Source organism: Notothenia rossii (genome assembly GCF_949606895.1).
Source record: "Notothenia rossii genome assembly, chromosome: 5".
Taxonomy (NCBI): domain Eukaryota; kingdom Metazoa; phylum Chordata; class Actinopteri; order Perciformes; family Nototheniidae; genus Notothenia; species Notothenia rossii.
This window is the reverse complement of record NC_136903.1, coordinates 78,028,875-78,050,832: the sequence shown is the minus strand read 5'-3', so window position 1 is coordinate 78,050,832 and position 21,958 is coordinate 78,028,875. Positions and strand designations below refer to the sequence as shown.

Below are 21,958 nucleotides of genomic sequence, written 5' to 3'. Positions count from 1 at the left end.
CTTCATAATCCCTATATAAAAAGTAAAAAAAAATTGTCAACAGCAGTTAGACTCTGTATTTATTCACACAAAACATAATACAATTTCTTTAATAAGGCAACACAATACATCAATGATTTATATGTATACCATATTTAGATTTTATGTTGTTATTTCTCATCTAACAACACGTCATTCTTTACTATCCCTAGCAAGTGTAAATAAATAGCTTAGCAAGTCATTTAAAAGAGTACCAGATGCGTAAACTTCAAGTCATACTGTTAGTACATCCAATGCAACAATCCTTCACTTACTTTCGGAATTTATTGATATATTTTAGCAGTAGTTAAATGACTTGCTGAATTATAAATAACCTTTTTAGGCAGTAAAAAGGAGGCCCTGTGGAGTTTTCTAGTAAACAAACAAAACGTATGTATAGCCAAGGTCATATAACAGTTCACAATACTTTAGCAAGGTCGATTTTATATTTTATTTAAGTATTTTAACTCCAGTACAGTTTTAATAGCTTGCTCAACACTACATCCTTTTCTGGCACATTGCTGTATTTCTTGGTGATTTACCAAGCCACCTGTTGAACAGTGAAATATCGTAAAGCTATTAGCTGGAAAGTGTACTGCATGTGTTCCCTTGTTTGTGTGAACAAGAAAAAAACAACAGGCAGTAACATCAAGAAAAATAGATCCCCAGAACAACTCATGGTCTGAAATCTCCGCAGGGTACCTTTCTAACATTCAACATCAGTTAAAAATCAGACAGCAAAAACATTTTCCGAAAAAAAGCTATTTTCAAATATATTCCTTTTCACAAACATCAACAGTAACGGCAATTTTCATTATTCCATAAGCATTATAAGATACATTAACACTGACATCATCATTAGGTGCTGGAGTGGGTGTCATTCCTAAGAATATGAGGTGCTTGTAGTATGAAAACGTGGTTGTGACTTTAAAAATTGTGAAGATCAAAAGCTCTTTCCAGTGTGAGATGCCCTTCCACAGTAATGAGCGTGTTGAATGTACCGTACAGAGCGACGCAAAGGGAAAATGCTGTTAGCTGGATACCCTTTCCCTTCACAGCTGTTAAGATTGTACAATCATTTACAAAAATATAAATCTATTCTGCATTAACAAGTGACAGTAGTGATTAGTACATTTGATAGTTGACAGTGACATGAATAAAATACACAAAACAATGACGCTCAGGTAAAACAACATCAAACAATAGCACTATAATGTATATCAATTTACTGTACAGAGCACAACTACGTTCTGGTCATATGTTACATGAGCTGAACTAGATGTTCCCGATTCTCACGCACATGACACTCAGCTGTTTCTGACCTGCTCCCATTCCTTTATGCAGTATGAATAAAACAATACAATATCAAGCCTGAAACGGCTGATTAATAGAAGTTTAAAGGTCCCCTATTATACTCTTTTTCAACAACACATTATAGGTCTCAGATATGAACAAAACATGCCTCTGAAGTGTTTGGCCGAAACACCAAACAGATCATGAGTTATAGCATCCCATAAACCCCTCTGTCTCAGCCCTGTTTCAAAAGTGCTGATTCTGTATCTGTAGCTTTAAATGAAAATTAACTAATGCTCCCCACGCCCCTCTGCGAGATATTTGGTTAAAAAAAACACATTGGTGCTCTAGGAGGAGATTCAGGTGATAAGGTGTGGGGGGGTGGGGGGGGTGGGGGGGGGGGGGGGTGTTACCTTGGTTGGTGATTGGCTAATGGTTACACAAGCCAAAACATCGTTATCACATCATAAAGTGGCCAAAATCGGATCAGCTCATTTTCAGACAGGTTTTTATAGAAATGGATCAGGACTAAAAGAGAGCGAATATGTTTTCCTCAAACTTTCCAAATCTCAACACCGAGTGGACACAAATGTATGTATAAAAGACATGAAAAAGTGGATTTCGCATAATAGGTGACCTTTAAGAGGGGCGTCAAACACATTTGAATTTTATTTGTTCTTCAAAAAAAAAACTGCTAATATCTGTGTTTAATAATGTATTTGTTAACAACTGTTACTCTTCATATTTATAGTTGTATTAACAGTTAATTATTTTTGATAACACAACAGAACATTTCGTCGTAATCATACATATTCATATTTTCAGTGGTTTTAATTACATCTAAAAATAGTTTTAATCTTGCTCTTAATGTAAAAAGTTAATATTAAGAGTTCCTAAATTATGTAATAATGTAAGCTAATAAAGAAAAAATATGTAACTATTAAAAAAAATGATTACATATTATTTCAAGTGAACTGCTGTTATCAAACATTGATTAACTGTTTATACGCCATTTCTGAATGCTTCTCAGGGGAAGTCATAATAACAACAATGTTTTCAACACACATTAAAGTATAATTCAGGTACTACCTTATAAATGCTAATGTTACTAAATATATATAACGACTTTGAGTGATAAGGCAATGCAGTGACTATGAATAAAAAAAGGTAATTCATGTTTTATAGTGTGTTGGATGTGGGAGCTTTAGCCCAGCATTTGGTGATACACTCGCAAAATATCTCTCCACATAAACAATTACCACTAAATCTCAAATATGTGTACACACAAATGTACACTCTTTACGGCAGAACAGCTTCTCAATGAGATACATTTACCCACTTCTTCTCACTGTTTTACAAACTATAAAAGGTTTGTAGTCTAAGGAGAGAAGTGATTTAAAGCAGCACGAATGTCAAGAAAATATATAAGCTGACAGCACCACTTTAGTGCATCTGAAAACATGTAGAGTAATAATTGACAAGTTGCTGGACAGGCATTAATTCTGCAAAAACGACAAACACTTCATTGTTTACGAAAGATTCCTCTAAGAAAGAGAAAGAACACCTACATTTACTGGCCCTAGCTTCTCGAATATTGGTATCTGCTGCTTTTTTTCTTAATAGAAATTAAAATTGCTTTGGGTTTGCAAAAACATTAGTCAGACTAAACAACTAATTTTAGAGCTTTAACTTAAGAACATTACTCCCGGTGAATCATTTTCAATTATTCATGTTATGTTATAAATCAAACAAAAAAAACAAAAAATTCATGAATTCATTTCCCAGTATGAGAGACACACTGAGATTAGAGCTCATCTGCTTCTGCCTTACACAAGTTGACGCTTTATGTTTCCTGCTCTCTTTATTACTGAATTTCCGAACCTTTCTATTGAAACACTGAACTGATCGTCAGATATTAAACATTTATGAGACCTCGAAGGGGTGGTGGATGGTGTACTGATTAGGGAGTTATGTTCGATCCCCCCTGACATCAATGATCCCTCCTAATGAAGCGACCTTGATCACGACACCAGCTGAATATCACTTGTGCAAACTCTCGGCCCACTCCCTCTACTTTGTGTCACATTTCACTGTAAGTCTGTCTGAAGGGACAGACCGAATCAAAGAGAACAAAGAATCCTAACTGGTTAGGTAAGCTTATTCATTTTCTGTTGCCATGGAGACAACACAGAATGAGAATAAAATACTTGAACAAAGACTAAATAGCAGTTTTGTACAGCTTTCATTTATGTCCCCAATCAGGCAAAGTATTCCTCGACTTTACAGACAAGTTTATAAGTTTAAATGGCTAGAAATGGGTAGACGTTGCCTGGAAACGGCACTGATAAAGGAGAAACACTCAATTAATCCTGACCGGCGGCTCTGTAGTGGACCATGACCTCTAAACTCCCTGTGATGCTATAAACATCTCCTATTTGTCAAACCATACAGCATCACAAACACAGGTGGAGAAAAGTCTCCAGGGTTCTGAAAGTAAAAAAAAGTATTTTCCACGGCAGCTTAATTCATCAAAGAATACTCATCCTTGACAAACACACACATTCACTGCACACACACACACGCATCTCAGCTGTAGTTGTAGGTGAAGTTATACGAGCTAGGCTCCTTGGGAACAGGGGGCGGGGCTTCTGGGATTGTGATGTTCTCAAGGTCGAGGAGGCGGAGCTTCATCTCCATGCTGATGAGAGTATCCAGGTCACTGCGCGTCAGGTCGCTACCCATCTCCCTGCCCAGCAGCGCACACAGGCCGTCGGTCCAGATGCAGTACTGCTCCGAAAACATTAAAAAAAAACACACACACACACACACACACACACACACACACACACACACACACACACACACACACACACACACACACACACACACACACACACACACACACACACACACACACACACACACACACACACACACACACACACACACACACACACACACACACACACACACACACACACACACACACACACACACACACCAAGGATGAGAACAGTGAGACTCACAGAAACTTCAAGTTAGGGTTTAGTTAGTCGATTAGAAGTCTTGGTTAATGCAGATATCATACACGAGTAAAGTTGAAGTTGCATGGTTCTTATTATACTTGTTAGCTCTGGTTTGGGGACCGCCCAACTCTTGATACATGCTAACTGTGTCTTTCGGCTTTTGCGGCAGGTGGCAAACTGTTGAAAATAGCTTCTAGCTACAGCTGCAACATAAGTTGACGTAAGCCTGTCAGAGTGAAACAAAACAGTAAAGTTGTGTCTGACCAAAACAATGAGCTGAAGGACACTAAAATGGTGCTTGGAGCTAAGAAGAATTATTTATAATTTAACCCTCACATCTGCTTAGCTTACCTCATACTTGTTGGGTGCCACAAAATTGAGTGTCTCATCAGGATCATAGAGGACAGAGAAGGCTAACTCCAGCACCTCCTGAGAGAAGGAAAAGGGACAAACAACACGCTCATTGAGTGCAAAGAAAAGAGAAACAGCCATGTGAATAGAACAACAAAAAAAACTAATTAAAATCACATTACCTTGTTTTGTTTGAGAGCACTTTTTTCTTTCATATGAGGGCACTCCTTCCCAGTCACCACAGACTTGATGTCAGAGACGGGGACTGAGATGAATAGAAAAGAAAACAACTTAATAATAATTAAAGTGAATAAGGTCAGCCAGTCTGCACTACTAGTGAATGTGGCATTGTGTGTGTAATGAAACGTTTATGAGTTGGGAGAAGGAGCCACTTGAAGAAATACATCTTACTCTTGTCACTGAGTAGCTCAAAAGGCACTTCACCCTGAGGGGACTCATCGAGGTCTCCATAATGCAGCACTTTGTGATTGAGTGAGAGTCTGCAGAACCAAAACTTCTCTACAAAAGAGGCAGGGGACACAATGCTTAGCCAATAATCAACATACATCAGTGAACCTTCAGCTAAAGACACAGCAAAGTGATTGTATTGATGCTGTAGGTACCTTGCCTTCGGCGGTTCCCCAGCTTCCGGAAACAGCTCCCCTCACACAGGCGGTTGAGTCGCTGCTGCTTGATGAGCTCTAAGATCTCGGGCTGTATTCTCTCCCGCAGCTCACTGGAGGACAAACACAGCATGACCAATATGGAAAAACACACACAACTGCGTACAACCCTGTTATATTCACTGTATTTTATATTATCTACAAACTCACATGATGGGAGGAGACTGGAAGTCGTCCTGACTCATTCTCTCTGACTGCCGCAGACGCAGGATCTCTGAATAGTTGAGGCCCCGCAGCTTGTTCTTCAGCTGGTCTAAAGAGGACGGCTTCATCGCCAGAGCCCTGGTGATCTGCTCACGAACCACCTGCATCACCTGCTCACGGTTAAAACACACACATATACGAATGCATAAGGAAAAGTGACAAAAAACATATCAGACTTGCTAAATATTGAGGCAATGTATTTTTCATCAGTTGGGACACCTAATGTTATTTGATATATCTGCATTCGTTTTTAGAGAACAGTGAATATTGTATAAGCTCCCTCTGGAACTCACTCCCACAACTCATCAGAGACTGCACTGACCTCACCACCTTCAAAAAACGTGCAAAAAAACGTAAAAACTCACCTCTTCAAACTGGCTTTTAATGTGTGATTATTGTTTTATTGCTCGATTTTAATGTGACTTTTAATATATTTATTTGTTGTCCTTTTTTTACTAAATCTGTAAAACGACTTTGAGCACCTGTAAAAGTAATTACAAAATATGTGTATAATTATTATTATTATTAATTAGTTGCCCTGGAAACGAAACCTTAATTTGCATTCTGAAACGGATAATGCCGCCAGACATATTTCCCCATCAAAAGGCATAGATGTTAGGGATATATATTAGATAGTCCCAGGTGTTCTGAACCATTGAGTTCGATGCCCTTCAAATACATGTCTGTTATCAGCTCGACAAAATACTTTGAATCCAAATAGACAGCCTTTGGAATATAATGGTCCAATATGTTACCTAAACAAAAGACCTCCAGCTCTCTGCCTCGGTGGGCTGCTCACCCACACACAGTGGAAGAATATAGCAGCTGCTAAAGCTTCAGATTTCAATTCTATCTCAATAAATGTTTTATTTCAATACATATTTAGCTTTTCAAAAACAAAATGTTCGCTGCTGTCAATAAAAAATGTCTACCAATTGACACACAAAGGGCACCTCTATTAATTGGGCATTCTAACAGCATCATAAAAAAACATTTATATAACCACAATAACAAGGTCATGACATAATAAAATATGACGATTGAGGCCTAAGATGGGAGGCAAGTACACAATGAAGTTGGGAGTGTAACTATTTAAATATATGCTTAAATCTCAGACCTTATTGAAGTCCTCAGCTGTGGCTCGCATCTCCTTCCAGGTTTTATTCAGCAGCTGGATGCAGACACAGAAGAACTCCTCCCATGCCCGGTCATGAGTGAAGAACATGGGGTGGTAGTCATTACATCCCTCATTAGCTACACAAAAGAAAATATTAAATTAGAAGACAGGAAATGAGTACAACAGACTTTCTCTTCTTTCACACACAATGTCAGGACACTGGAGTAACAACTGCTGATACTTTTTAAGATTGTAGATTATTAAAAGTAAAACAGCTCCAACTTTTTCAGAGAGAGAGCTACTTACGCAATTCTCCAACCTGGAGAATCTCGCACAACATTCGAGTGAGTTCGATGGCACACCGGCCGAAGGGACATTCGTGTTTGTCCTCGCGGCTGCTGTTCTCCAGCACAATCTGTCATGGGCGAGAAGACATGTTGGGTTTAGCTGACTTCACCACCTTTGTGAGATGTGCAAAGTCAAATAAAGGCCAAAACTAACCCTGATGTACGTGTCCTGGTGAACCTTGGCGAGGTACAGCATGTTATCCAAAGCCAGCATTCCCGGAGGAGTCTGGGTGAAGTCCATGGCTGGATTCACATGGTTCTGCATTTGAAACAGAAATAACATGAGCCATGAGACAGCAAAATCTAAATTATATTTATTATTATATATTTATAGAGCTGGTTTTACAGGTACTACAGAGGACACTGATATAGTGGAGACTCACAGTGAACCCCAGCATCTTATAGTCCTTGGTGTACATGGCCTTTCTCTTTTCTGTACCAGTGGGGTCATTTTCTCCATCGAAAGCAATCCTACGCAGCTCGAAAATGATGTCTCTCTGAGCCTGAACCCCAGCGAAGAAAACACGTTATCAGCATAAAAAAGGGACATTTTAAAGAAGATAGCAGCAAAAATAAAAATGTTCGCCATTTGATCATTGTTGAATAACGATGTCATTTAAACCATAGATCTTTCATTACATCTAAAAGGAATTGGTTTGAATTCCCTTATTATGTTTGTTAAACTAAGGCATTATAGGAATATATAAGCCATTGTCATGTCAAACAGAACATTCATTTTTCACCTGGTCATTGGGATCCATTTTGGTCATCATCCGTTCTTCCAAGAGGTTGAAGGTCAATACCTGCAGCACATACAGCTGGTGTGCCATTTCTGCTTTGATTGGTCGATTTCCTCTGATCACATGCTGAGAAAAGAAAGATTGGCAATAAGGAAAGAGTAAAGCCTCTATTTTGGCTACAATGTGTACAAACTGCTGAAACAACACACAACACAAAACTAATCTAACAGCCTAATATACTGTTCGCCTCCACTGGAGAGAAACCAAAGGTTGTTGCTTCCTCAAGATAGGAAGAAAGCTGATCATTCTAATCCTCTTTATAGACTTATTACGCTCTGTGAATAATGCATAATGACAAAGAAAATGATCTGGCTTTATAAAAACACACAGCAAGACTCCAACAGGTCTTCCTCACTGATGTGTGCAACCACATGCAGGCACTTCCAGAAGAACGGGTGCCAAAATAAATCATTTTCCTTTTCTGCCACTTCAAAGATTTCATGCCATATCGCATTTGCTGGTTTTCTGTCACAGCCGTGTAAGTGACTAAAGTAACTTAAAGTGAGTTTCCACTTTCAGAACTGGGGGTCCCTGGGATGAAACTTAGAGCCCCACAATGACCACCAAATCCCAGCATTGGATAGTCAAAAGTTAGGTTGAAGAGATTTTTGTTGAAGTTTTTTTACAGCCACTAGTTTCAAACACAATTTCTGGAAACTGCTCGAATCCTGTGTTCACACCTGGATATTTCAAAGCCGTGGAAAAGCTTTATAGCCCGTAGAGCAGGGCATTAACTCTGATGTGCAGCTGTTATAGCCAGAAAGACTTTCAGAATTCCATTTCAGACTTCATACTCACATTGAGGATGATGGATCGCAGGTGCTTCTGAGCCAAAGTGCTTGCCATTTCCTAAAAGGTAAAGAGATGCATTATTTTGACACACAGGCCAGATGAGGGAGGTAGCTTCATTACACGGTAAAGCAGTGCACACAGCAGTAACTTCACTCAAGTTGACCTACAGTGAATTGAAATGTCAAACTAGTGAAATGCAGCATCACTCAAAAAAGCTACATTTCCATCCCTGGCTTCAACCATCTGCCCTTCACACATTCTGAACAACATTTCCAATCTGTCAACACAGTCTGCCTGCAGCTGCAGCAAGCTGTCCGTGACACAGAAAGAAATACAGAGCGGAGGAGGAGAAGGGCTGAGGTGTGGAGAGGAGGGTATGAGATGCTGAGGGATGTGTACTCACAGTGAGGGGCTGCTCCAGCGGGTTAGTATACTCCTCCTACAGGTTGAAGGGAGGGAGGAGGGACGTGGGTGTAACAGTGATGGAAACAAAGAGCGCACACACGGACAATGAGATACAGAGAAAAATCACCGGCACAGCATGCAACGAAATAAGAACATAAAACAGCATAATAGGACCGTCCGGTAGACACAACATGTAGCTGTTTAAAAAACTCCACATGGCCGGCATGCAGTATAAGACCACTATACGTTAATTGGTTGATTAGACTTGTTTTATAAGACATTTCAAAAACCTAGGATATGTGAAATGATATCAACACAGAGAAGCAGTGGAGCTTTAAAACACTATTTTTGCATGAAATTCACTGTTGTGTCCTGATAGCTCCCTATAGGGACGTCTTGCAACTTGAATCTGCTGAGGATTTGCTCTAGTGTTAATGTTCAAAATGTTGCTCAGCTCTGCTTCCTGAAATGCTGCATTTTCAACAAGTCTCTTTCATTTGAAAAACTATAAAATATGCAAAGATGTGATAAAAAAAACATCTATTTAATTTTTCAAAAGGAGCTCCACTCTATTTAACGATGTATTTATTTTTAATCTTGTTAGCTATCAGTTCGACAGTATGCACTTTGTGTCCCTTTGCTGTATTTATCTCAAAATAAGTGACTCAGTCGCCCTCCAGTGGTCAACAAAGGCAGCTGGAGGTGAATGCACGTTCAAGGACAACTGTCTGAACATACTGTGCGTCATATGGCAAATACATTGAAAGGAAATTAGAGCACTCAATAACATTTAGGGAAATACTCCCCCTCCTCTTCTCACAATGTCATCCAACGCTTCGTCAACAAACACAAGCTTAGCAGTCAGTCAATGGAGGTTTTTCTTAAGCACAAATCAGTGAAATCTTAACATTTTCTTAAGTTGGCGAGTGATTATCACAAAAATGTTTGATCAAAGTGTTTGGAATGTCAACAAAAGGAAAGCCAACATGAGCAGCATTCACATAGCTATTTGTCAAACATTTGCATTGAAGGCATTTGTCATCTCTGTTGTATCTTTTCCTGCACGTATTTAGCTCTACTTGTAATATACTAAAACTGTTGCATTTGGTTGGATACTGAATTCTGAAATGCAAAGGGCAAAGAGTTGAGTTTGTGATAGAAACACAGCTAAGAGAGATGATGCCAACCAAAATAGAACTTCTATAATTGTGTTGTTGGAAAATCATTCTGGGAAACGGAAAATGAAATCATATGTTAGTAGATAGCTGCAAATGAATGTTTTTCTAATTATATTTGTATGACACTTAAAGTTACATTACTTTATACGGTTATATTTAAGTGAAAATGAATTGTGCTGGATGTCAATTATTAATATACTACATTTGTTTTAATCCTCTCCAATTTCATTGTTGACTTAGTATAGAAGAGCTTAATAATAAAACAAGGCTTTGAAGTTTCTATTGTAAAAATGGTCTTACAAATTAAACATGGAGAACTGAAATGTAAAGAAAGCCGTGCAGCACTAATGACAATGCATGAGACAGGATGAGACACAGCTGTATGCTAGTGTGTGAGCTGGGACAGAGGTTATCACAGAGCGGAGACAAAGGACACATGACGACAGTTATGAGTAGCGCACTGGACACACATCCAAAGCAGCACTCGCTCCTTTCATCTTTGTACATTTTGCTCGCTACAAAGATCTTTCAGAATTAGAAAGCATCGGTTTGAGATGTTTCTGTCATTTAAAAAAAAAAAAAAAAAACAGAACTTAAACTTACATCTTGGTATATTTTGGTTATGTGGATAATTCTTCATGTTACATTTGTTAAATCTTGCGAACAATGCCAGGTTTAATTAATCATCGCAGTGGATTTTCTTAACTCTAGTGTAAATCTGTCTGGCATTGATTCAAATCAAAGTTTAATATTTTTAAAAAAGCCCATTTCACTGAATTTAGCAAATGAATACTTAATCACTGCATTCTGCTCGGATCCTATCCAACTCTTTGTCTATTTGGCACAGTCATCCTTCAGTTGGTCTCCTGTGCTGAGCTATCCTGAAATAACTGCAGCATAACAAAAGTGCAAACTTCAAAGGAGAACGAGTCCTATTTTGAGTGAGTGTGTCATTACAGCAGTGACTGTGGGATATAATCATGACAGCTGGCAGACAGACGTCTAATTCGTGAGATTAGCTTTAGTAACCAACCTTCTGCTGCATATATCAGCACTAAGGGTGAGGCAATATCTGCAGCTTCCTAACATGCGGGTATTATGAATAAATGTCAGTCCATTATGTACGGGTGTCTTTATTTAGAGCGTAATGTGAGCACAGAACATCATTAGTATTCTAGCTATATCTATCTATTATGCGTATTCTGTCTTTTCTCTAATAAAGTACACTGTGTACTGACCTGCCGTCTGTCCTCTGGTGCCTTCAGGAAGAGAGCATTGATGAGCGCGATGGCGTAGGTTTGGATCTCCTGGTTTGACCTGAAGGAATATCAAGCATCGTAACAACCAGTTAGAAGCATCGGGCTCCACAGGAGTCAACAGTTTAAACTAACAACTATTCTGCATAACAATTAATTTTACTTTTATCACTACCATTACTCGGGATGGGTGCAGGATATTTAGAAGCCACTCTTTCACACCAACAGTTTAGAATAATTTGTGTTAGTCTAAATCAGGGGTCGGCAACCCCCTGGCACGCGTGCCACAGTGCAGTGCTGATCGTTTCCCCACAGAGGAAAGCACTTCACAAATTGCAGTACCCATAAGGAGCTGTACAAATGCCGCAGTTTTTGCGTGGCTGTGTATTTAGTTGAAAGCCCAGTTGCGATCTGCTCATCTCTCATCGAAATAATATGCTACAAAGGGGCGGACTGGCCAACTGTGTGTTGAACTTTCCTGTCGGCTCCCAGACCGTAGTCGAGGAGGGCAGAAGCAACAAGCTTCAGGTTCAATAACCCACTTTAGCGTAAATGACTGGAGAGAGGCGAGCTCTTCTTGGGAGGCCGTTGCATTCATTTAGCTGTTCTTCTGTTTCACAAAATACATCACAGACCTCAGTTTTTCTGCTGCCTCGTTTCACTTCCAGAAACATACACACGTTCCCTCACTGTCGCTCTACCATCCACAAACACACATACACAAGCCACACCCCTCTCTCCCTCTCTCTCTCTCTCTCTCTTAAAGGGACAACGATCTCTTCTCACTCTGCATGATCCTAATATCATAACATGTGTGCTCTGGAGAATCACAGAACGGTCCTTATTATTATGCCGTTTAAACCAATTATTTAAATTTGCTTGTTAAATTCGGCATCATGTAAGTTGCGGTGAGACGTCCACACTGCGAGGCTCCCCCGCCCTCCTGCTGATAGTTGACGAGCGTCAAGCTCCTCGACCCCACCCCCCCCCCCCCCCCCCCCCCCCCCCGATAATTCTCGATCGTTGGCACGCTGATAAACATTTTTTTTTAAAATGGCACTTCATATCAAAAAGGTTGCCGACCACTGGTCTAAATAGAGACACAGGGCCACACTGTTGCAGTGTTATAATTACACGTGATAAAGATTGGGTATTTGATGTTATTTTTAGCATTCTTCCTACATACATCCTCCTGTGGCTGTACATAATAACTAGAGCACGAAATGTGTATTAATCCGCTGCAAAAATAGAGCCTAACAAGTGCATTACTTTCTTCTGAATAAGTAAAGCATCATACATACAAAAGGGCTTGTTTTTTTTATGTTTACATCTTCAATAGGAACCAACGGGAGTGTTTTATTCATAATATTTGTTGACGATAAGAAAAATATAGAATAACTGCAACCATGGTGTTTGATAGGGGTCATCTAAGCATCCTGAACTCACCCTTTAAAAAGTGGCACGAGCCAAATATCACAGCAACATTCTAAGACTTTACTACCTAAGTTAACCCCAACTAATACATCACACAACAACCCCCCATATCAGAGTGCGGGACGCCCCTGTGCGTGTGTGTGTGCTCACACTTGCAGGTGCCCGATGAGCTGTCCCACGGTGATCTCCTGTGCCACCCGATGGTAGAGGCTGTGGCTGTTGAGGACCATGCTCTCCAAGATGGCCAGAGAGCGCTGCAGGATGGACACGTCCACCATTGGCTGGTTCACGTAGCCTGCAATCTGAAAAGGAATGGAGGAGAAACAACACTGACTTCTGAGGCAATTCAACAAGAGCTTCCTCTGCTTATGAAAACGTACATTTATCTGTGAGAAAAAATTGAATCAAGAGTTGAGAAAGTTTCCCTGAGTGACTGTCAAGGCCACAAAGTTTTCAGAGGAAGTCTAGTCACACACTGCACACACTGATGAAGCTCGGAAAAATGTGGAGTTGCTAAGCAACAGCACCCACTCATTTCCGGCATGTAGGGAGAAAGGTTGGTAAGGTAATTAAATAAAAGTGTATGAATAAAGAAGTGTGGATGTATGCAGTGGGCTCTCTGTGAAACCAATATTTCGGATACAGGAGGAGGAGGAGGAGGAGGAGGAGGAGGAGGAGGAGGAGGAGGAGGAGGAGGAGGTACCTGCTTGATGAAGGAGAGGGAGATAAGGTCCCAGGACACAATGCCGTGGTCCATGAGCTCCAGGAAGGCAGTGAGAGTGAAGGCCAGCATCTCACCAAAGCTGCAGGAAGCAGAGAACAGTTAGTGGTCCACATCACCTGACCAGGTCTCAGTGGATGTGTGAGACTTTCTCATCATCATCTTCTTGATGCAGTAGGTTTTATAAACTCATTAAAAACATTTTGTTACCAGATATTTTCTTTAAATGATAATAAAACATACACTTATTAAAAGATGGAGTCTGGGATTATAAACCATTACCATTTTTTGTCAAACTCATTGATTACCTTTTTTACAGTCCACACTGTAAGCTCCGGATATATATGATTACATATATCCATATACGATTAATCAATATGTGGACTGAAGCAGAACATTTTGCAAGACAAAAACATGCTATGATATATTGAAAATATCATCTTTCTTCAGTGCATTTTGACTAAGAACAAAGACAACTACAGACTGAACTGTTTGAGCGTTTAGTTATAGAGACATGGGGAGAGAAAAACCATGCACCCACTTTTCATTATTGTAAAAGAAAAATATTGATCTCACTGGGTGCCACTCTCAACAAGACGTGCCAGAGTCCCTATGCCCTCCATGTTGATGAACTCTGCTGCAAAGGTTGGGTCTGCGGACAGCTTGGCGAGTTCTTTCAGAGCCTCCAGCCGAGCGTCAATACCGTGAGACTGGATCCTCTCCAGGAGCTGGCGGGCGGCACGAGCCTGTCCAACACAGAAAACATCCATTTTATAAGTTTACCTCACCCTCACATTCATTCATTCTGAATTATGATCTTAAGGATTTGCATCAGTGCATTCTAAAGTAGCTATAATATATGTTAAAATATTAGTTAGTAATTTTTTAGCGACCAACTATTTCTTTGTAATCCAACACTGCGTGCCAGAGGTAACTTCTCTCAGCCTTTTTGCACTTCAAGAAAAAGTTTGGTTAAATTAATTAAATGTGACTACTCACATCAACATGTTTGATGAAGGCTGTGTGATATACGTGTAACCTGATATCGTTTAAGGGTTCATTGAAGGGAATCTAGACACAGAGCATTGATAAATAAATATTTTCTCAGATTATGTTGCAGGCAATGTTGGGCTAAAAAGTCAGGCAACAAAAGTTGTAATGAATCTGAATTATTCCTTAAAAACAGCTTAGTGCAAAGTGCATCGACAGCACTTAGTTGTGTGTTTTGGCGGTGGAGGCGTGAGATGCTCCCACAGTGCATTTGGGAGAAAGGGTGGGATTAGGCGGAATATATTATCATACATTATTATTGTGAGGGCTTGGAGGCTGGTGTCAACCATGGCAAATCACATCAACCTCTTTCTTTCTCTAAAAAGCAGTGCTCTCCCACATTATGTGCTGACAGCAGGTTATGGAGCACCGACACTTGCAAAGCACAACAAGTTTTCCTGCACACAAGGAGAGTTTGCTGATGTTCTTTTCAAGTCTTTACAAAAGAAGAATGAGATACTTGATGGGGGAGGAAATACACTCTCATTGTAAAAATAGCTCCCTAGCTTATGTGAAGTAAATTACAATTTCAAAACTAGTACAGACACAACTGAGTGGGAATAAAAATGAAACAGACTCACAGGTGAGATAGCTAATCGAAGGATCGTCCCGTTCTTGATTTCACTACGGCTCTGAAAGATAATCAAGGAACAATATTTCCAAACGTTCAACAGTGATTTGAAATGCCATTAACACAAGCCTTGGAGGAAAACGTTTAAGCTCACCTGCTCCGTGATATAAAGCTGAGGGCCATCAGCATAACGCAGAGCAAACTGCTCTGAGCCGGATAAAGACCAGCTGAGGACGAGGACAGAAAGAAAAGATTAAGAAGGAAAATTCATATGGAAACTAAAAGAAGCAGTAGGATATCATATAAACGTGAATGAACAAACAAAATTCAGATCCTGCATTTGTATTTACACAAGTGGCAAAACTAAAAGACTGTGGAGGAGAATTATTCAGTGGGTGTAACAGTAGCAGTTATGTGCAAAGAATTTCCAGTTTGAAATGAAAAAAGGAGGCAGTGGGTAGATACAGCAAAAATGGTGGATGGGTAAGTTTAAAAACTAAAGTACACGGCAAAAGAGCAGATACAATATCTAAAGACAACAGTGAAGCACAAAACCGCATGTTGAGACACACGGAGACATGATGATACATATAACATAAATTAATAATTTAAGTAAGGTATAAACGGTCAGATCGTATGTCTGCGTGTGACCCACTGAAGTATAACACAACTTTACATGTGCCTGATTTCGTAATTTAGTTATCAAACAGAGAGTCAGAGACAATACAAAATATCAGGAAAATATGGAAATGTGAGGGAGTTCGGCTTACCCATCACAAACTTCCCGTATTATTGAGGACAAAGCTCTTTTCTGCAAACAGGAAGAAAACTCAACATTACTCATGCCTTTCACATTCAAAACAAATCAAGAACAATATCCGTCAATAATTATTGTTCTGAAGGTTTAATTTAGTCATTAGAGGCAGATTGGAGATTTGTCATGATGTCAAGTTTTTAGCAGATACACACCTGGTCCATCTCTATTAGCTGAGCATTCGCACCAGGCCATTCAATAGCCACCTTCACGATGTCGACTGGGGGCGGCATGATGTATTTTTGCTGTACTCTACACAGGAAAAAAATCATTCGTTTTATCCCTAACACAACTTCTCCTGTTGGACAGTATTCAACACCAGTTGGGAAAATGTGTTATGACCTGTGTACTTCACTTGAACACAGAAATACATTTTAATGTGACATTAGTGCCATTAAAATGATAAATAATAAATCATGTTTGACACCTCACCAGTTCAAATGGAATATACGTTTTATTTTTTAGAAATCATTGCTTTCATTACTTTATTCACACTATGTCAATATGTTTGGACCCCAGCCAAATAAAAATCTAAAAATACATTTTTGGATTTCAGTCTGACGATTGATTAACTTCAAATGACACGAAATGAAGGTTATACATCACCTAATGGAGAAGCTTTGAGGGGGTCAACCACTCTCACAACTGTGCTGTATAAACCGCTGAGTCAGCTCCTCTGTGAACACAGAAACCCACACAGCAGTCGTGTCAGTGAAAAACTTTTTCTTAAAACCCAAATGCTCAGTTTGCTCCATCCATGCATTTCTCTCTGAACTGAATCTGTCAGTAAACGGATCAATAAGCATGACTGTTTTACTGAACCACCCACACACACACACACACTGAATGTGTCTAGTTTTCTGCCTACTGGACTCTGGGTTTGCCGTGCTTCCTGCCTTTGACAAGTTGTTATTATTATTTCCAATGAACATTACAAAATCAAACAAAGATGCTGAATAGAAGTTTACCCCAGTTGTGTAAAATATTTCTTCACCAACTTATTCTTCAAACATTTTCCTTTTTAGTGTTAAATGTCAGATGTGTTCCAATTGCGAAGTTTAAAGGAATCAAAATGGATTTCTGTAGTGGGGAAACAAAAAAAGACAAACCTAATATGCAACACAGCTTTTTAATGGACCTATAGTCTACCCTCTAGTGCTGCCCAATGTTAGCTTATCGCAGATACATATTTGTTGGCTGCTAAGTAAAGAAACTGCAGAAATGAAGGCCAAGGATATTTCTGAGGTCATTTATAAATATCTCGCTCAGTTCTAATCAAAACAGTATTTTGTAAGGTATATTGTTATCAGGCTTTTAAACTCCTATATATGTAATCCTGTATATTGAAACAGGCACGGCTTTAAGCCCGAGTAGAAATCCAAGCACCGTTCAAGCTCTAGATGTTTGTCAAAGATAATATCACTATTTGTTATCACCGGCCTTGAAGAAACAGGTTCCACAGATTTATTACAGTGTCTTCGCATTTGCATTTGAGCAATGAATAAATAAACTCACAAATAAATCATAGGAACAGCATGCTCCAAAAGCTGTGCAGAGATAGCTTCAGCTTAAAACAAAATGGAATACATGTACTGTTTTGCTTAACATCTGCTCTCAAATTACACTTTATTGCAAACTCTTATGTGGATTACATATTTGTACAAATGCAGTTCTTAAAACAGTTTGATTAGAATCACTGCAAAAGCATACATATTTAGCAAAAAACAGTCCCTGTGTACGTCTGTGTGTTACGTCACACTTAATTTGACTGGTGCACTGACGCTTGTTCAACTTGTTTCTTTATTTGCTCTTCAATTCAAGGGTGGTGGTATGAGGTCAAGGAAACCTACAGCATCTGGTCTTTGGCAACAGAAAGAGACATGAAGAGTCAAAACATTTTACCATGTTAGTACATTTCTAGCACTGCAGCACAGTGTTTCTCAGTCTGTCTGACTATATATATGTTTAATTTGCGTCAACAATGGCTCTGACGTCTGACTGGTGTTATTTGATAATTTGTAAAGAAATATCATATTTTGCTCTCATACACACGTTTTTTCTTTTGGGAAAAAACACTCAGTTCAGTTGTCTCTGAATCATTGCACTGCAGCTGTCATTTCTCAATATGAAGAAATCTCAAAGTTAGAATAAAAAATTCAGCTGTAAGATTAATTATAAGCATGCCCGAATCCTTTCATTTAAAAAACGTTACACCACATGATCATTGCATATTCTACACCTAATTTGTCACAAACTAATAGAAGAGTATCGGTTGATGTGATAAACATCAACAACAACAAATGAAGCTGGATACTGCATAATGCAATAATACAGAGGGAAAACTGCAAATTAATGTCAGATTCCAGCCAGCCATCTGATGAGAGACTGCACTGCCTCTGCATCTTCAAGCAGACTGCCCAACACATCACATAAATGTGTGATCTCATAACTTTCTGAAAAGTTCTTGTAATAAAAACATGTTTTCCACAAGTTCTGGAGCATGTTTTTTTTTACGAGTAATGATACATTTTGCCAAAAATATTACAAGAAGAGATTAACCATGTGTTTCCTCTATTAGTGAGTTGTGGAATAATTGACAATGCAGCTTCAATTTGATTGTTTAGGTTGCCAACATTAACATGCAGTGAAATGTAATGAACATCAAGTAGATAATTCAAGATGTCATATGTTGTGGGGTTTTCTTTCGTATTAACTTGCTTAAATTAAATGTTACCATGAAATAATATTTCCACACATTAGTTTGCGTTCCCATGAAGCTTTGGGTGCTCAACAAGTTTGAAATACAAACTTGTTTAAATGCTTTCTAAAACAGTTTGAGTCAACTATGAAAAGCCATTTATCACAGACCTTGCAACTCATTCCATACAATTGTAACTATTGTGGAATTGAGTATTGACCTAATAAAGGCTTCTGATAGCTACTGTAAGTTAAATATTAGTGTTACTTCTTTACGTTTTTTTTAGTTCACACAGCTTGCACATGAACGCTCTCACTCCAGTAGCAACACCTTTGACTTGATTTGTTCCACAGGATTGAGGCTCCTGCTCTGACTGCCTCCTGTCACATCTGTGCTGTCAGATGACATTAATATCACATGTTGAGCAACACTGGTCTCTGAAATGTTGGTGCGGATGTGTTCACCACTTGTTATTGGTTTGTGAACTTTAACTGTATATGGTGAGTAAATTGCCTGTAGTCCTGACTCCTTTCCCTGCAGTGACAGGGCCGGTCAAAAGTTGTTTGACTTACACACAACTCTTTCCTATCTCCTGCGTTCAGTTTGCAGTTTTATTTGACTAAAACAAAGACTGTAAAATATGTCTATACTTTGCTTTTTAAAAAGAATGTGTCTAGCCTTAAGCGTCTCTGCAGGAAATTGAGCAACAAATAGTCTACAGTTTATCAAAACAGTTCGTTTTTTACACATCATGGAACAAGTATGTATCAAAATAGCACTCTTTCCACTGCTTTATCAGTAACAATAAACACTAGATTTATTTGTGCACTGTAACCAAACTCACCCAAAAAAGGTTGTCTGTTAGTAGCTGCTCACCATTTAAGGTTTGTGATTTTTCTTCTTTAGAAGTATAGACATATTAGATACAATCTAAGCGCCAAATTTAAAGTTATTGAACCTCAGATTCTGAAATGTCATTTTTGTGTTTGAACCCAATCAAAAAGATTTCTGTTCTTACACATTTTGAGACTATCTCGGCTGTCCTGGGACTGGTCACTCTCTCTCCCCCCATTCCAGATGTTTTGGATCTGGATATTTCCAAGTCTCCATGGTGGAGAGGAGGTTGTGATCCCAAGTTGCTTAACATCCGCCCTGATTCAAATTCTCAATTGCTATGCTTACAATCTCTCCATACTGTAATTTTTTACTTTATTGGCCTTTTCTGTGACACATGTATCTATTGCACACCTATCCTGGGAGAAAGATCTCTCGCTAATTGTTCCTCCTGGGGTTTCTTCTATTTCTTTTTTGGAAAGTAGGCCTACTTGTCAGAGTGGAAGTGAGCCAGCTTGCAAAAAGCACTTGAACTGACGCACCTGTTGTTATTATTATTATTATAATTATACAGTCTAGTCAGTACTTTTTCCTGGGATGATACTTTTTTTTTTGTCAGGGTCGGATTAAAAGATTTAGGGACCAAAGGCGACATTCCTAGTTTCTCAAATTGGGAATGTTGGGCTTGGCATTGTTAGAAGAAAAGCTCAAAACCTTTATGTCTGAAATAAATCTATGATAAGCAACACTTTCAACTCCACACAACACAAGTCCTGCATTTGTGTTCAAGGTTGAGCTCTCAACTCTAATATAATGCGTAATGGATGAATGTATTACGAAGATCCCATTAAATTGTTATCGGCTACTTTAGGAGTACAATCTTTAACTTCATCAGTCAGATACATTGCTGACAGATAAAAGTTGTAATGCAATGCTGTCATTTGAAGTAAAAGTAGAACAATAGGCCTACGTTGAGTTGCATATTTTGTAAGTGCTTGGTTACTTTACATATCATACCTTTCAGTTGGGGGGCACCAGGCAGTTGACTGGTGGTAAAGTCTGCCCGTTTTGGTGGCTCAGTGCAGCTGCTTGCTGATGGCAACTGCAATTCTAAATGATGGGAACTGTTTTCTATCTGTGACACTGTTGTTTCCTTGAAATATGACTGGTAATAACTGGTATATGACTGGGTACTGGTGTTCTTTACTGGGAGGCTTTAACGGAGACCACTTCAGCAAGTGATCTGGCTGAATGTGTGCTGCGGTGGTAGCATAGCAACAGCGAAGGGTTTGAAAAGAGACCCCACAGTGTGTCTGAGAAAAGACAACTTTTTCTGTCCCCCACCAGCCACTTTCACCGCGACCCGGATGTTTCTGGCGCCATTTTACTATTCTTATAATGTGGTAAGGGGCTTCTGTCTGCGCTGCTTCAAATAAAAGATGAACACATGCAGGCTGTGAAGCTCCCAACTTTTACGATAGCTAGTTAGCTAGCGTCAGTAGAATATGCAAAGTGGCGCCCCCTTTGGTTAAACGATGCTTATTATATGAGGAGTTTTCCGTTAGTGGAGAAAAACTGCAGTTTTCCTTTAATCCCCTTTCTATAGAAAACCATGATTGGATCTAGACAAATGTACAGGCCATTTGCATGCAACGCGACAACAGTCACCCACTCGCATGTAAGGAGATGGACCTTCTTTTGGCTATCTTCTCCAGGTGTTTGCAGTCACCGTTAATACAGTCAAATGCTTCATGCATCATAAACTCATAATAAAAAGGTTTAAGGCCTGATTAGATGTGATTGATCAGCCTAGGCTGGAACTATGGCAACCACAGGGAGCTGATGCAGAAACGGCAGCAACCTTGTGATGTTTATCGAAATCAATCACAGCCCGTCATAGTGTCGGTGTATCAAACAGGGACTAACACAAGACAGCACTGCCTCTTGATAATATCTGTTTGAAAGTAACATTTAACAACGATACTCACTTGCTTTAACGGTCAGTAGCAACGTTATTCCTCAGAAGGCGACCAGTGTTATTCAGTCATCCAGCCAGTCTCTGCCTGCCCCTCCATTGCAGTCATGATGCAGCCAGTCTCCCGGCAGCTGTCCTGAAGCTCTCAGGATATACTTTGAAACGGCTTTATGATTTTAACTCAAGCCTAGTTGCTATTGTCGATGCTCAGTGTCATCAAGCCACCGATGATGCTCTATCTCTTTCCCTCTCTCTACAGAGAAACACTTTTGGAAACGAGACACTATTCCACGCCTTGTAGGCGGGACACAATGTAAATGTCACCGTCTGCTAATGAGGCAGCCCTTCTTCATCTGATCAATAATGCACTCAAACTGACATCTTCCCACGA

The 21,958-nt window shown here is 39.4% G+C and overlaps 1 protein-coding gene across 4 annotated transcripts; it reads right to left on the bottom strand.

Moving 5' to 3' along the window:
* Positions 1 to 42: 42 nt before the first annotated feature.
* elmo2 (engulfment and cell motility 2) lies at positions 43 to 21,845 on the bottom strand. 4 transcript variants are annotated; one of them, XM_079683812.1, is made up of 23 exons: positions 21,581 to 21,845; positions 16,667 to 16,736; positions 16,216 to 16,312; positions 16,017 to 16,057; positions 15,401 to 15,473; positions 15,257 to 15,307; positions 14,202 to 14,371; positions 13,608 to 13,707; positions 13,055 to 13,206; positions 11,453 to 11,531; positions 9,035 to 9,070; positions 8,638 to 8,688; positions 7,783 to 7,905; positions 7,423 to 7,542; positions 7,194 to 7,298; positions 6,999 to 7,107; positions 6,693 to 6,829; positions 5,522 to 5,685; positions 5,312 to 5,424; positions 5,100 to 5,207; positions 4,871 to 4,953; positions 4,689 to 4,766; positions 43 to 4,098 (listed from the first exon to the last, which is right to left on the bottom strand). In XM_079683812.1, the coding sequence occupies exons 3-23, from the start codon at positions 16,291 to 16,293 to the stop codon at positions 3,898 to 3,900; spliced, it is 2,172 nt and encodes a 723-aa protein (XP_079539938.1). In that variant the 5' UTR covers positions 16,294 to 16,312; positions 16,667 to 16,736; positions 21,581 to 21,845; the 3' UTR covers positions 43 to 3,897. The 4 variants fall into 4 exon arrangements, with proteins under 4 accessions (XP_079539938.1, XP_079539939.1, XP_079539940.1 ...); XM_079683813.1 differs by having other exon boundaries at positions 13,061 to 13,206; XM_079683814.1 differs by lacking the exon at positions 9,035 to 9,070.
* Positions 21,846 to 21,958: the final 113 nt, after the last annotated feature.